Raw genomic sequence first — 14,317 nt, 5'->3', positions numbered from 1 at the left:
GAAAGCACTTGAAACGGAATCTTATCCAAGCGGCATTAGGGTGGAGACAGAAAAGCAGTGGCTTGGTTTTGGGGACTCATTCTGTAATCTTGTCATTCTCAAGAACATTGCTTTAAAGAAACCCCATTAATTATTAAATTAAAATATTTGATTAGTAAGTAATACTGAATGTATTCTAAGTATACAATGTGCCAGTTTGATACGTAAACATTTATAATGAGGACTGGCTGTGTGGCACAGTGGGTGAAGCTGCTGCCTGTGACACTGGTTCCCTATATGGAAGCCAGTTCGAGTCCAGGCTGCTCCACTTCCAATCCAGCTCCATGCTAATGGCCTGGGAAAGGTAGCGGAAGTGACTAAAGTGTTTGGTCTCCTGCCACCCACATGGGAGACCTGGATGAAGCTCACGGTCCTCGGCTTCAGCCGGGCCCAGTGCTGGCCATTTTGCAGACTTCTGTGGAGTAAACTAGTAAATGGAAGATCTTCCCCTCTGTCTCTCCCTCTTTCTGTGTATCTCTCTCTCTCTCTCTCTCTCTCTCTCTCTCTTTAAAGATTTGTTTATTTATTTTAAAGTCAGAGTTATACAGAGAGAGAAGGAGAGAGAGAGAGAGAGAGGGATCTTCCACCCGCTGGTTCACCTCTCAAATGGATGCAACGGCCGGAGCTGAGCCAATTTGAAGCCAGGAGCCTGGAGCTTCTTCTGGGTCTCCCACATGGGTGCAGGAGCCCAAGGACTTGGGCCATCTTCTACTGCTTTCCCAGGCCATAGCACAGAGCTGGGTTGGAAGTGGAGTAGCCAGGAGTCAAACCTGTGCCCACATGGGATGCTGGCACTGCAGGTGGAGGCTTTACCCACTATCCTACAGCACCATTCCAAACTTTCTTTCTAAATAAATAAATCTTTAAAACACATTAATAATTATTATCACAATAAAATTAGTTAATACATTTGCCACCATTGCTGCACTTTAGGTCACTAGAATTTGCACATCTTATAACTGATGCTTTTACCCTTTAATCATCATCTCCCCATTTCCACACTCCCAGTCACTGACAACAGCCCTTCTGCCATGTGCTCCTGTGAGCATATTAGATTCTGCATATAAAGGACATCATGCTGTGTTCATCTTTCTGTGTCTGGCATATTTTACTTAGTATAATTTCCAGACTCAACCATTTCAACAGAAATAGAATATTCCTTCTTTGTATGACTGGATAATATTCCATTTTCTGTATGTACCACAATTTGCTTATACACTAATTTGTTGACATACACATTGTTTCTGTATCTTGGCTATTGTGAGAAAAGAATTAAAATATTAAATGTAAGGAGGGAAATTCTGAAACTTCAAGTTTGCAAAGAAGAAAGTTCCTTGGCATTGCACGTAGCGATGATTTTTTGCATATAATTCCAAAAGCCCAGGCAATAAAAGGAAAAATAACAAGTGGAACACATCAGAAAAAAAAAGTTGCATCGCAAAAGAAGAATACCAGTAAAGTGAAAAGGCAGCCTAGAGAATGGGAGAAAGTATTTGTATGATTTAAACTTGTGTCTGAGAAGAAATTAATATCAAAAAGTATATAAGGAACTCATGCAGCACGATAGGAAAAAAAAACCAAATAACTCAGTTAAAAAATGGACACAAGCATGGTTTTCTTTTAAAGCATTCAAATGTCCAACAGGTACATTAAAATATGCTCAGTATTGTGAATCAACAGGGAAAATCAAATCACAAACTACCACGAAATATCACTTCACCCCTGCTAAAGAAAGACAAGAAATAGCAGGTGTTGGTGAGGGTATGGAGTAATGGAAACACTTGTATGACGTTCCTGGGAATGTAGATTGGTACAGCCATTATGGTAAACAGAATGGAGGTTCCTCAAGAAAGTAAAAATAAGTCTAACAAGCAACCCAGCAGTCCTTCTTGTGGGCACACATCCAAAGGGCATGAAAACAGTATCTTGAGGTACATCTGCACTTCTGTGCTCATTGTAGCCTTGTTCACGATAGCCGAGATAACCTCCATTGATGGATGGGTTGCAGTACGCACACACACTGGAATACTGTTCAGCCACAAAGGAGAAAGAAATGCTACCATTTGTGATCATTAAGATGTAGCTTGCCAGAAAGGCAGGTTGACCTCTGTTCTGTAGTAGGCAGGCCAATCTGACTTATGTTTTTATTGTTTTTCAGATACTGTGGCCAATAATGTTTATATTTTATGTGAGTTTTCCGTCATCCAAGTGAGTAATCAATTTTTGTGACTCTTAGGTATAGGTTTTTGATCGTTAGCACATATGTGCCTTTATATGTGTGTACTTACATTTGAAACTTCACATGGACTTATGGCTGTAGCTGAGTACATTTCATTTTTGATTAAGTTCCTCCAATGGATTGAACCATGCCCTCAAAAGAAGGCAATGATCTGAGTATACATAGATCAAACCAGCCAGCGTTTCTCATGAGAGCTTCTGTAAGATTTGCTTGTTCTTGAATTATTTTGCACTGAGGTCATAAGCATAATCTGCACTCCTTGAACCCACATAGTGGAGCTCAGAGATGCTCAGCACAGGGGTATCAGTGCTAGGATTAAACACTCGAGTGACTTGAGAATCTGTGTGTGACGTGCATACCTTTGTGTCTAACTGTCCTCGATTCTTTTGCAGAATCGCTTGGATGTGAAGGTTTCACAATCAGGCTACAAGGACCCCAATAATTTAACATTTAAGGAGATTAAAATCTTTGGGACGCAGGAACCTAGCAATGTGACGGTGAAGCACAATGATGTCCTGAGCCAGATGTCTCCTAGAATCACTTATGATTATAACCTGAAGGTAAAGTCCAGCTTACTGATATGACTTACCAGGAATTCCTGCTTGCCCAAGTTGCCCGGGTTCCTGACAGCCCAGAGCTGTAGCCTGAATGGGGAGGTCATGGGCTTGGGAAGGAGAAAGGGGACGAGGAGGTGGTCAGCTGAACGGGAGCTGCTGAGAGATGGCAGCAAGGCACAGAGGGCTTTCCATTCCCGCCCGCCCCCAATACTCTGCTCTGTCCGACTGTACATTCAAAGCAATGGAAATTATGGGACACAGACAAGCAGGCTTAGGAAAGTGGGGAACAGAATTAGAGCAAAGGAGGACCTGAAATCTGCCGGCTGATGCTGGAAAGGTGAGGGTGGAAGGTAGGAGCCCCATGAGTTAAGACTGGGAAGTGCTTCTCTAAACACACTGTGCTGAGACATGAGATAGATGATACTCAGATACATACATTGTTTAAGAAATGCTTCAGGAACAGCAATTTGACAATCCTATCTAACGGATGAGTATTTGGCTAAGTGTTAATATTAAAATGGATTTTCATCGATTATCTTGAGACTTGAAACTCTTGGAAAACTTGCAAGCAGTTAGCATTTATGAGCAGTGTTTTCTCCAGCTAACCCTTCTATAGACACTCCAGTGACCTACCACTGGGACGAATGGGTCTGCACGGTTCATGAGAGACCTCCCAAATTTGGGGAAAATAAGTCAACTTTATCTTCTGCTGTAGTGACTTATTGATCACATTTGGCATGTGGTCCTGACAACAGATGTCAAGGATGACTACATTATGAAGTTAGAAACCTGGCAGTATATGGTTATGCGTGTGGGAACGTGCGAACCATTTAAAGGATGCATATAGGAAAAGACACTCAAAAATAATGCTTATGAAATAAATCGATACAATTGATACAATTGATTTTGCTTTTGCCTGAATTTGGGTGGTTGGAAACAACTTATGCATGTGAAACTCTCTTGAAGGAGGCAGGGAAGCAGACCCACAAACAGGAAATGCTAACTGACGGTTAACTGCATAATCAAAGCTTCAGAGAAGAGGTGAGCAAAACCTCAGGGGTAGAGCATCGGACACGGCTGAGACTCTCAGCCTGGGACCTCAGGAGAGGGCTTTCTGACAAAATTAAGAATGCAAATAGGAGTCAGCGTCAGGAAGAAAAGGGATGTTCACACAAGGTTTCTTTTGACCTACCTCTCCCCACAATGTAACACAGAAGGTCCTGATAGAGTGGGAATTGTGTGCCCCTGAGTCGCTCCTGCCACCATGCCTACAGCTCTTCACATCAGCTACAGCCATGTGCCCTGTGGATGGTGGAGAATCAGGTCTGATTTGTGTTTCTTATTTTCTGTCCTTTATTCTGTGGATGACTGTCTTTGCGCCTTTGCATTCCCACAGGTGGCTGTTATCACAGAAATTGACCTTGTCCTGGGAGAAGCGTACACGGTGGAGTGGACCTTGACGACGAGGGATGAGGAAAAGATCGACTGCTATCCTGATGAGCAGGGAGTTTCTGCAGACAGCTGCATTGCCCGTGGCTGTGTCTGGGAGGTAACCAGGCGGGTGGTGCTATCACACCTTAAAACCTCTGAGCTTACTCTGCACCTACCTAACGATAGCCCCAGTACTTATACAACTGCATAAAATCCATCAAATGAGCTTCCAATGGGATCTTATTTGGATGTGAAGATCAGCTTGGATTGGAATCGGGCACTTTTAGTATGTTTTTCTAGGAGACTAAGGAATTGGGTTTACTTCATGACCAAATGAGGTATATGCAAACTAAGTGATAAACTGGCTTTCTCTCCCCACTCATTGAACCTCCAATACTTTGTTCTCTGGTAGATCGAAGACCACACGCTGATCCAACACTGGCCTTCTTTTTCAGGAATCCAGTTCTCCTGGGGTCCCTTTCTGCTACTTCGTCAATGATCTATACTCTGTCAGCAATGTTCAGTATCACTCAGATGGGGCCTCTGCTGACATCTCCCTAAAGTCCTCTGTTGAAGCCAACGCCTTCCCTTCCACACCCGTGAACCCCCTGCGCCTGCAAGTGACCTACCACAAGAATGAAATGCTGCAGTTTAAGGTAAGCCCGGCGTCTGCATCAGACACGGCCTAGCCCTTTTCAGTTCTATTATTCTGTGCTATTGCAGGTTACAGAGCCCTAAAAAATATTTACTCTGCCTATTTTAATCCTGTGAATATAGACTAAACCATCATCCGTGCTCTAAGAGCAGTGTAAAACCATGGCTAGGACAGAAAGATTTGTCCTAACTTGCCTTATGAGAAGATTGCTTTAGCTACTGTAAGGGAAATGGTGGGGAGAACAAGAGTGGATGTGGAGACAAATTAGAGATTATCAATAGGCCAGGTGCAGGATGGATCCTGGACCAGGTACAGGACAGGAGGTGGAACACAGTGGGTATGTGTGAGACCAAGAAGGTGGGGTTGCAGGAGCGGTGGCATCTGGTGAGAACGTGGGATGCATGAAGAACAAGCCCACGTTTCTAACCTGCACTTTCTTGTGGATGGCATTGATAGTAACTGAAATGGGGATAATGAAAACGTGTGTGCTTGATCAACATAAAATTTCTTTTTTTTAGAAATTTCTCTTTTTTATTTTATTTATTTATTTGAAAGTTAGAATTACACAGAGAGAGGCAAGGCAGAGAGAGAGAGAGAGAGAGAGGTCTTCCATCCGCTGGTTCACTCCCCAATTGGCTGCAACAGCCGGAGCTGCGCCGATCCAAAGCCAGGAGCCAGGAGCTTCCTCCAGGTATCCCATGCGGATGCAGGGGCCCAAGGATGTGGGCCATCTTGTACTGCTTTCCCAGGCCATAGCAGAGAGCCAGATTGAAAGTGGAGTAGCCAGGACTAGAACTGGCGCCCATATGGGATGCCGGCGCTTCAGGCCAGGGCATTAACCCACTGAGCCACAGCACTGGCCCCAACATAAAATTTCAAGTTCAGCTTTAGGCTGTGAAGTGAGGTCTCCATGACATGGCCATCAAAGGACAGTGGTATCTTTCCATTCCGTGGTTTTATTACATCTGCATATTAAGAACAGTGCCCCCTCTATGTGCATTCCTCTGTTTAACTACATGTCTCCGAAGAGCAGGGTTTGTCCTTTTGTATCGATGCTTCTGAAATGAACAGAGTCTGATACACAGATCAGTTTTTGGAGAGTGAATGAGTGAGGAGAAGCACTCTGACATCAGCCTGGACCCCTCCAATACAGGGGTGATGCTCTCCATGTCTGTGACTTCACAGGAGCGCTGGCATATGGTAGGCAACCAATGGGCTAGAAACAAGTGAACCTGGTAGGAGTTTTCAGCCTGCACTTCTTATTTTACCTCTTGACTATACAGTAGCTCTCTTTGAACGCTTAGTCTCCTCTAGGCCTACTTCTGCATTTGTATGTGTTATTTCTTTGTGTGTGTGTAATTTTTTTTTTTGTGTGTAATTTTTTAAATTTTATTTCAAGAATACAAATTCATATATACAGATTCAGGAACATAGAAACACTTACATTACCCTCTCTCCTGCCGATACTCCCACCCTTCTTACTCCTGTCTCTCCTATTCTCTTTCTTATTTTTTGTAAAGATCTATTTTCAGTTACCTTTATACTCCTAAGATTCACCCTACACTAAGTAAATAGTTCAACAAGGAGTACAAAAGAAAAAAAAAACACTTCCTCATTCTTTGTCAGAATGGCTTGTTATAGTCTCTGTTCTTGAAAAATAGCAATTTAAGACTCGGTCTACAATACTCCCACAAAACTACCTCATTCTCTAAGAAATGGTGTTAGACGTTTCCTTCCCAGGGATATCACAGCACTTCTGCGTTAGCACATATCACCCAGATGCTGCGGTCCCTGGTCTTTCACTTCCCACAAGCAGGCGGATTTCTTAAAGTAATAATCTTGCCTTATTCAGCTCATATCCATAGAGTGCAGTATTGTATCGTGAAGCAATAGATACTCACTGAATCAAATTTATGTGTCATTTTCAGCCAGGTCATACATCATTATTTCATTTAAATGGGATTTTGGGGGAGGGATTTGTTTTTTATTTCTTTTTTTTTTTAAAGATTTATTTATTTGAAAGGCAGAATTACAGAGAGAGGGTAGGCAGAGAGACAGAGAGGGATCTTCCAATCATTCGTTCGCTCCCCAAATAGCTGCAATGGCCAGATCTGGGCTAGTCCAAAGCCAGGAGTCTGGGGCTTCTTCTAGATCTCCCACACGGATGCAGGACCCAGGCACTTGGGCTGCCTTCCGCTGCTTTCCCAGGCACATTAACAGGGAGCTGGATTGGAAGGGGAGCAACTGGGACTCAAACCAATGCCCATATAGGTTCCTGCCCTACAGATGGGGGCCTAACTCACTGTGCAACAGTGCTAGCCCTGGTTTTTCAATTCTAAAAATTTTAAAACATTCACATGCATTCATGTGTCCACACAAAAAGTAACAAATAATAATTCTAAATGTCACAGGGATTTCAGAATTGTTTTCCAAGTGATATAGTGGTTGTTGTGACTATGTGGTGACAGCGACACCCACTTTTATACAAACTTACAGCGTCCAAGTGAGTGGATTACTGTAACAGAGGCCTTCCAAATGAGATGTCACAGACCCACTTCAAAACGGTCAATCTGACATTGCTCTTTGATATGTTGAAGAGACACCAGGTATCATAAGATTTAAGACCAAAAAGTATAGCATCCAGGCTCCTTGTCAAATATGCACAGGTTCTGCTAAGGGTTTAGATTAGGGGCCTGTGTTGTGGTGTGGTGGGTTAAGCTGCCGACTGCAACACTGGCATCCCTTGTGGGCAATGGTTAGAATCCTGGGTGACCAACTTCTCATCCAGCTGCCTGCTAATGTGCCTGGAAAAACAGTGGAAGACAGCCCCAAGTTCTGAGGGAATACACCCATGTGGGAGACCCAGATGAAGTTCAACCTGGCCCAGCCCTGGCTGTTTTGGCTGTTTAGGGAGTGAACCAGTGAATAGAAGGTGTCTCTTTCTGTCTCTCCTTCTCCTTCTCGCTCTGTAACTTTGCCTTTCAGATAAATAAATCTTCCAGAAAAGGGTATAAAGAAAACTATCCTTATTTAAAATATTTATTATTAACAGATAATAATGATATACCTTTATGAGGTACTTTAATATTTTGGTACATTTGTACATTTCACATTGATCTTAAGAGTATACTGGAATCATCCATCTGCTCAGACATCAATCATGTCTTTGTGATGAGAGTATTCAAATTCCTTTCTTCTATATCTTTTGGATTACACAATACAATATTATTAAGTATAATCACCCTTAACAATAAAATAAAGACAAAATTTATTCCCCCACCTGCACCCTCGTCTAACACCTGTTCCCTCTGGCCTAGATCTATGACCCCAACAACAGCCGGTATGAGGTCCCAGTCCCTCTGAACTTACCCGGGGTTCCAGCCAGCAGCCCTGAGAGTCGGCTCTACGAGGTCTCCATTGGGGAGAACCCATTCGGGGTGGTGATTCGCCGCAAGAGCACAGGCGCTGTCATGTAAGTGCTGTCCTGGGAAAGCCAGCTGCTCGGGGCCCCGAGGGAGGTCCGTGTCTGCTCCCAACCCCTGTCTGTGTTGCAGCTGGGACTCTCAGCTGCTCGGCTTCCTGTTCAACGACCTGTTCATCCGCATCTCCACCCGCCTGCCCTCCGCGTACCTGTACGGCTTTGGGGAGACGGAGCACACGGCCTTCCGGAGAGACCTGAACTGGCACACGTGGGGCATGTTTTCCCGAGACCAGCCCCCGGGGGTAAGGACGGAGCGCTGGGTTCTGTGTCTGCCCCTCTGCCAGCTCTGGGTGTGCACGCGCTGTGCTGTGCCCTGCCAGACTCCACCTGCTGGGTCCCCCCTTCTGCTTCTCCACCAGGGGTGTAGTTCCCAGGCTCTCTGGTCACCTGTGTTTAATCAGTCACAAGAAGACTGGGCCCATGGGAATTTGCTGGGTTTCTTTCTCAACTACAACGTCTCCTAACTCGTGCCGCCTCTCTCTCCTGGTTCTTAGTACAAGATGAATTCCTATGGTGTGCACCCCTACTACATGGGCCTGGAGGAGGATGGCAGTGCCCACGGAGTGCTCCTGTTGAACAGCAATGCCATGGGTAAGGACGTGCCCGTGGCTCCCTCATCTCTGTGCACCAATCATTCTTGAGTGACTTTGGAATATATTTAACCTAGCTGCCTCCTGAGCTCAAAATTATCATCTTGGTAATAGTGGTGTGTTTTCTTTCTGTAAGCTTTCCATTGATTTCATCCCAGTCACATCTGATAAGACTCCATCAGCTCTTGTTTTCTATCCCATGTACAGAGGGATAGCAAACATGAGTCCCAAATACTCTGGAAATCAGCTAGGGAAAGCCAGCTGTATAATTTGAATTACCAGTAAAGCTACTCCTTCTGGGGCTATGAGGGTGTAAAAAAACATGTGGCATGTAGGAAAGGAAGTATCAGGAGGGTGGAAAAGCATATTTATATAGAAACATATAAGGTCAATAGCTGAGAGAATGGTGTTGCTGTCAATATCAATTTCCTGGGTCTGTCAATGTACAGCTGTTATATATGATGTCATCATTGGAGGAAACTGAGTGTACACGCCAACACTGAGTACTGGTTTTGTCATTCCTCTTGAGTCTTAAACTATTCTTAAATAAAAGCCATAATAATTTTAAAAGAGCAGAATGATAAAACGTAATAAAATAACAGATCTCAGCAAAGGGGGAAATCCTGGGATGTGAGCCTGTGTTCTGTGTGGGTAGAACTCTGCGTTCCCCGCTCAGGGCAGATCCAGGAAGAGGTGGAGGGTGGGATTCCAGGGATGGTTCCTCTCTGTGACGTTTTCCTCATGGTCAGCATTTTCCTGCACCACAGATGTGACGTTCCAGCCCACGCCTGCCCTGACGTACCGGACCACAGGGGGAGTTCTGGACTTCTATGTGTTCTTGGGGCCCACTCCAGAGCTTGTCACTCAGCAGTACACGGAGGTAGGAGGGAGTCAGCTGGCTGTCAAGTGTTTATACAGCACATTCTGTGCGCCAAACCCATGTTCATAGGAGCAACTCTCAGGTGAAAAACTGGAATTGTTGGCATTTCTTAGAGACAGGAAGATTACAGAATATGGAGGAATAGACAAACTATCAAAACATTGAAACTCACAGCCTCTCCAGGCACTGAAGACAGGCAGCAGTGATGGTCATGGGAATGGTGAGATGGCAGTGATGGTGGAGTGACAGTGATGATGGTGGCCATGCGTGGTGGTGATTCTGGTGGTAATGATGGCAGTGGTTGTCACCATGGTAAGATGGTGTGACTGCGGAAGCCGTGCTGATGGTGATGGTGGGAGGAGGTGAGGTGTGATGAGCATGATCGTGGTAATGATGGTGGAGGTCGTAGTGACAGGATGATGGTGGGGTTGGTGGTGGTCATTGTGGTGGAGGGGCAGTGGCAGTGATGGTGGGTGTAACGGTAGTGATGGGAGTAGGAGGTGTTGGTGCTAGTGGTGGTGCAGGTGGTGCTGGCTGTAACAGTGGGGGTGATGGTGGTAGAGGTGAAGAATGACAGTGATGTCTCTGACTTGTGACAGCAACAAACCCTTACATACAATCTTAAAGTATGTTACATGTCTATTACTAAACATATGTCAGAAAACTTTCTATATGTGTGGGTAAGTCAAAGGTTTATGAAAAATGGAATGTGGATATAAGTTTATTTTGCTATAGCGTGATCAAAATTCATGGATATCTTTTTATAACATGAATTTTTCTAAGAACTTTATGAAGACTGCTCCTATGCAATCCTACAAATATTTTTGCGCCACAATAAACTTATGATTTAATTCCATTTTTTATCTCCGTTTCTAAGTAAACTCATAATAACTAGTCAGTCCACAAAAAGTCACTACGTGCAGTTACCATTACTAGGCCTGATTTACAGGTAAGAATTTGATATGGGGAGAGGTTACTCAACGTCACGTAAGCTCCAGCCAGCAAGACTTGGAAACTGAATGCTAAGCCAGGGATTTTGGGTCTGGAACCAGAGCACCTGTAGAAATCAGAGCAAAATCAACTTTTTCAAGTCTAGTAAGAGCTCTCTCCATGGTATTTTAGTGGCTTTGCATTCCTGCCCTTTAGCTCTGGATTTAAATGTATTGATTGTCCAGCGTGGAGAACTGAACAATATTTTTATTACTTCATATACTGCTTGAATCCAGTTTCTTCTTTTTGATGACTGATATTTCCTACCTACTTCCCAGGTGATTGGCCGTCCTGTGATGGTGCCTTACTGGTCCCTGGGCTTCCAGCTGTGTCGCTATGGCTATGAGAATGACACGGAGATTGCCAACCTGTATGATGACATGGTGGCGGCCCAGATCCCCTATGTAAGTCCTCAGTGCTGGGGCCTGGTCCTGGACCTCACACTCACCCAGGGGTCTCTCCATCTGGACCCTCTGTGAGAGTTTTATGAGGTCACACAGTACAAAATGCTTTGCTGTCCACTCTCAGACCCAAACACAGTAACACAAACGGAGGCCCATGTTGCCTCTCACAGGAGTGAGTAGGACTCAAAGCCTCATAGTGATTTCTTCAAGGAGGCTGGATAGACTCGCTCTAGCACTATTTCCTATATGTCTGGAGCCCTTTCGTTTATTCTATATACCTTCAGAACATTTAGTCAATGATATTTGATTTCATGTGCATAGAAGGTCTCCTCATCTGTAGCTGGCTCCATTGAAAAGTTCACTCGGATTCAGTCATGGCATTGCCTGTGCATGTGTGCACGTCCTTAGTCCTAACCCTCTGCTCGATGCAGCAGCTCTGAGCAAACCACCGGTTGAAGGTAGGGATCATGGGTCTCCAGAGGAAATGAATTTAGAAAAAACCGTTTCAAGGGTGTCCAATAGTCAGAGAATTCATCCCATGGACTGCTTAATATCAATTTTGTTCTATTTAATTTTCTGTTGCCTACACTTGTTCCATTCATGGGAAATGTACCTTGTAATATTTCATTCCTAATGAAAATGCTGTGTCGGATCACTCTTAAATTTGGATATTCTGAAGGCATTGTAGGTTTTTGTTTTGTAGTAGATTGGCCATCCGTGTTGTCTACACGATCAGTTTTTCTTTCATTATTACAACAAGGAACATTTCCCAGGATCTAATTTTAACCCACGACAAAGCTGAGATGTGGAAGCATATAAAGGAAGCTGTTTGTAACTCATGGCGCCGTGGCAGAGGGCTGCTAGTGGAGCCTGGGCTTGGACCGCAGCAGCATCGGTGGCCCTGTGTCTCTCCCCAGGACGTGCAGTACTCAGACATCGACTACATGGAGCGGCAGCTGGACTTCACCTTCAGCCCCAAGTTTGCTGGGCTCCCAGCTCTGATCCAGCGCCTGCGTGGCGATGGGATGCGGGTCATCCTCATCCTGGTTGGTGCTCACGTGATGTCATGTGGGGAGGCTGGTGGGCTGTGGGGGAGAAGGCCCCGTGCTGTCCTTCCTTCCATGGAGTGAGCGGGAAATGGAAGCCCCACTAGGAAATGCATTTCCCTGGGGTCCAGAAACTACCACCCAGGGGACCCTAAGGCCTTCTCTCTGCAGGAGTTCTCCTTTTTCATGTCCTTGCCATTGCCAGCTTTGGTTTTTGCAGCTGACTTGTGGTTTGATTTCAGGACCCAGCGATCTCTGGCAATGAGACGCAGCCTTACCCTGCCTTCACTCGGGGTGTGGAGGACGACGTCTTCATCAAATACCCAAATGGCGGCGGCATTGTCTGGGGAAAGGTATGAGCTGAGCAGTGGTCTGCCAGTGCCCAGCCTGGGGTGGGTCATGCTATGTCTGAGCCTGGGGTGGGTCATGCTATGTCTGAGCCTGGGGTGGGTCATGCTATGTCTGAACCTGGGGTGGGTCATGCTATGTCTGAGCCTGGGGTGGGTCATGCTATGTCTGAGCCTGGGGTGGGTCACCACTATGTCTGTTTGTGACTGTGGTTTTCTTGACCTTTTGCATTTGGGCTTTGATATCAAAAGTTCTCATTTTTCAATAAATATTTATTGAAACAGTTGAAGACTTTTTAAGTGAGATAGGTGCTTTTATCCTGCATGATAATCAGTGTGCTATTTTCCCTAGTGTCATGGCTTAAAATTTCTTAGGATATAGTATATAAGGAAAATGGACTGATCCATTGATACTTAGTGTTCTCCTCTTCTCAGGTCTGGCCTGACTACCCTGATGTTGTTGTTAACAGCTCTCTGGACTGGGACAGTCAGGTGGAGGTAAGAGACCCCGTGTGGGTGTCGAGTGAAAGCAGGGTTGGTGGGAGTGGCCCCTACAACCAGGGTGCTGGATGTATCTAAACACGTGAGCGAGGCAAGGGAAAACCATTTAGGGCTTGTGTCCTGGGTGGCTGTGTGCCAGTCACTTTACACATAGCATTTTTCTCTCATCTGCAGTACTGAGTGATTAATCTTGGGATTCAGTGCTCAGAGAGCTGGAATTTCTGGCCCATGTGTCTAGAGACAGGGTGGTTACTTCAAGTCCTGGGTTGTCGGATCCAGAGGCCCATGGCATTTCACTGGATGATGCTATACAAATTGCTGTTTTTTTTCTCTGAATAAGTACCTGTTGTTGTTTCTTTGATGATTCATTTGGAGCAGTCTCCAACAACTGTCTTTAGTGATTGGTTCATTTTCTCTCTATTTTTTTAAATTTTCGCATTAGACTTTTCCTTCTTTACTCATAAATCCCTCTCCCCACTCCCAATCCTTCCTTGAATCTCTCAACATTGCTTTTTACATATCAATTCCCTGCCTTGTACTAACACTTACTATCTCCTGGTGCCAGGTTCGTGTGGCCCACGCCTTTAGACCTGAAGTTTTTCCTAGCTTCGGTAAACATTTGTTACTTGAATGAGTATATGGTTTCTTGCTAGTTGAGGGAAGCTTCATTTCTTTTTTTTAAACTTTTTATTTAATAAGTATAAATTTCAAAAGTACAACTTTTGGACTATAGCGGTTTTCCCCCCCAATCACCCTCCCACCTGCAAACCATCCCATCTCCTGCTCTCTCCCATCCCATTCTTCACTAAGATTCATTTTTAATTATCTTTATATACAGAAGATCAATTTAGTATATACTAAGTAAAGATTTCAAAAGTTTGCACCCACACAGACACACAAAGTATAAAGTACTCTTTGAAGACTAGTTTTACCATTAATTTGCATAGTACAACACATGAAGGACTGAGATCATACATGCAGAGTAAGTGCACAGTGACTCCTGTTGTTGATTTAACAGTTGACACTCTTACCTAGTCACCCGAGGCTCTTGTCATGAGTCGCCAAGGCTATGGAAGCCTCTTGAGTTCACAAACTCTGACCTTATTTAGACAAGGCCATAGTCAAAGTGAACGTTCTCTCCTCCCTTTAGAGAAAAG

At 44.6% G+C, this 14,317-nt stretch overlaps 1 protein-coding gene across 1 annotated transcript in view; it reads left to right on the top strand.

Moving 5' to 3' along the window:
* MGAM (maltase-glucoamylase) overlaps nucleotides 1-14,317 on the top strand; it is an 87,187-nt gene that overhangs the window by 47,498 nt on the left and 25,372 nt on the right. Inside the window, exons 41-52 of the mRNA XM_070069891.1 lie at nucleotides 2,198-2,247; nucleotides 2,671-2,838; nucleotides 4,232-4,384; nucleotides 4,722-4,922; nucleotides 8,239-8,393; nucleotides 8,476-8,644; nucleotides 8,897-8,993; nucleotides 9,760-9,872; nucleotides 11,141-11,266; nucleotides 12,184-12,312; nucleotides 12,555-12,665; nucleotides 13,095-13,157. Coding sequence (XP_069925992.1) covers nucleotides 2,198-2,247; nucleotides 2,671-2,838; nucleotides 4,232-4,384; nucleotides 4,722-4,922; nucleotides 8,239-8,393; nucleotides 8,476-8,644; nucleotides 8,897-8,993; nucleotides 9,760-9,872; nucleotides 11,141-11,266; nucleotides 12,184-12,312; nucleotides 12,555-12,665; nucleotides 13,095-13,157 — 1,535 coding nt within the window. The remainder of the gene's footprint in view (nucleotides 1-2,197; nucleotides 2,248-2,670; nucleotides 2,839-4,231; nucleotides 4,385-4,721; nucleotides 4,923-8,238; nucleotides 8,394-8,475; nucleotides 8,645-8,896; nucleotides 8,994-9,759; nucleotides 9,873-11,140; nucleotides 11,267-12,183; nucleotides 12,313-12,554; nucleotides 12,666-13,094; nucleotides 13,158-14,317) is intronic.

The sequence above is a fragment of the Oryctolagus cuniculus genome, chromosome 3 (genome assembly GCF_964237555.1).
Source record: "Oryctolagus cuniculus chromosome 3, mOryCun1.1, whole genome shotgun sequence".
Lineage (NCBI taxonomy): Eukaryota > Metazoa > Chordata > Mammalia > Lagomorpha > Leporidae > Oryctolagus > Oryctolagus cuniculus.
The sequence above is the reverse complement of the archived record's forward strand: the minus strand, read 5'-3'. Positions and strand labels throughout refer to the sequence as shown.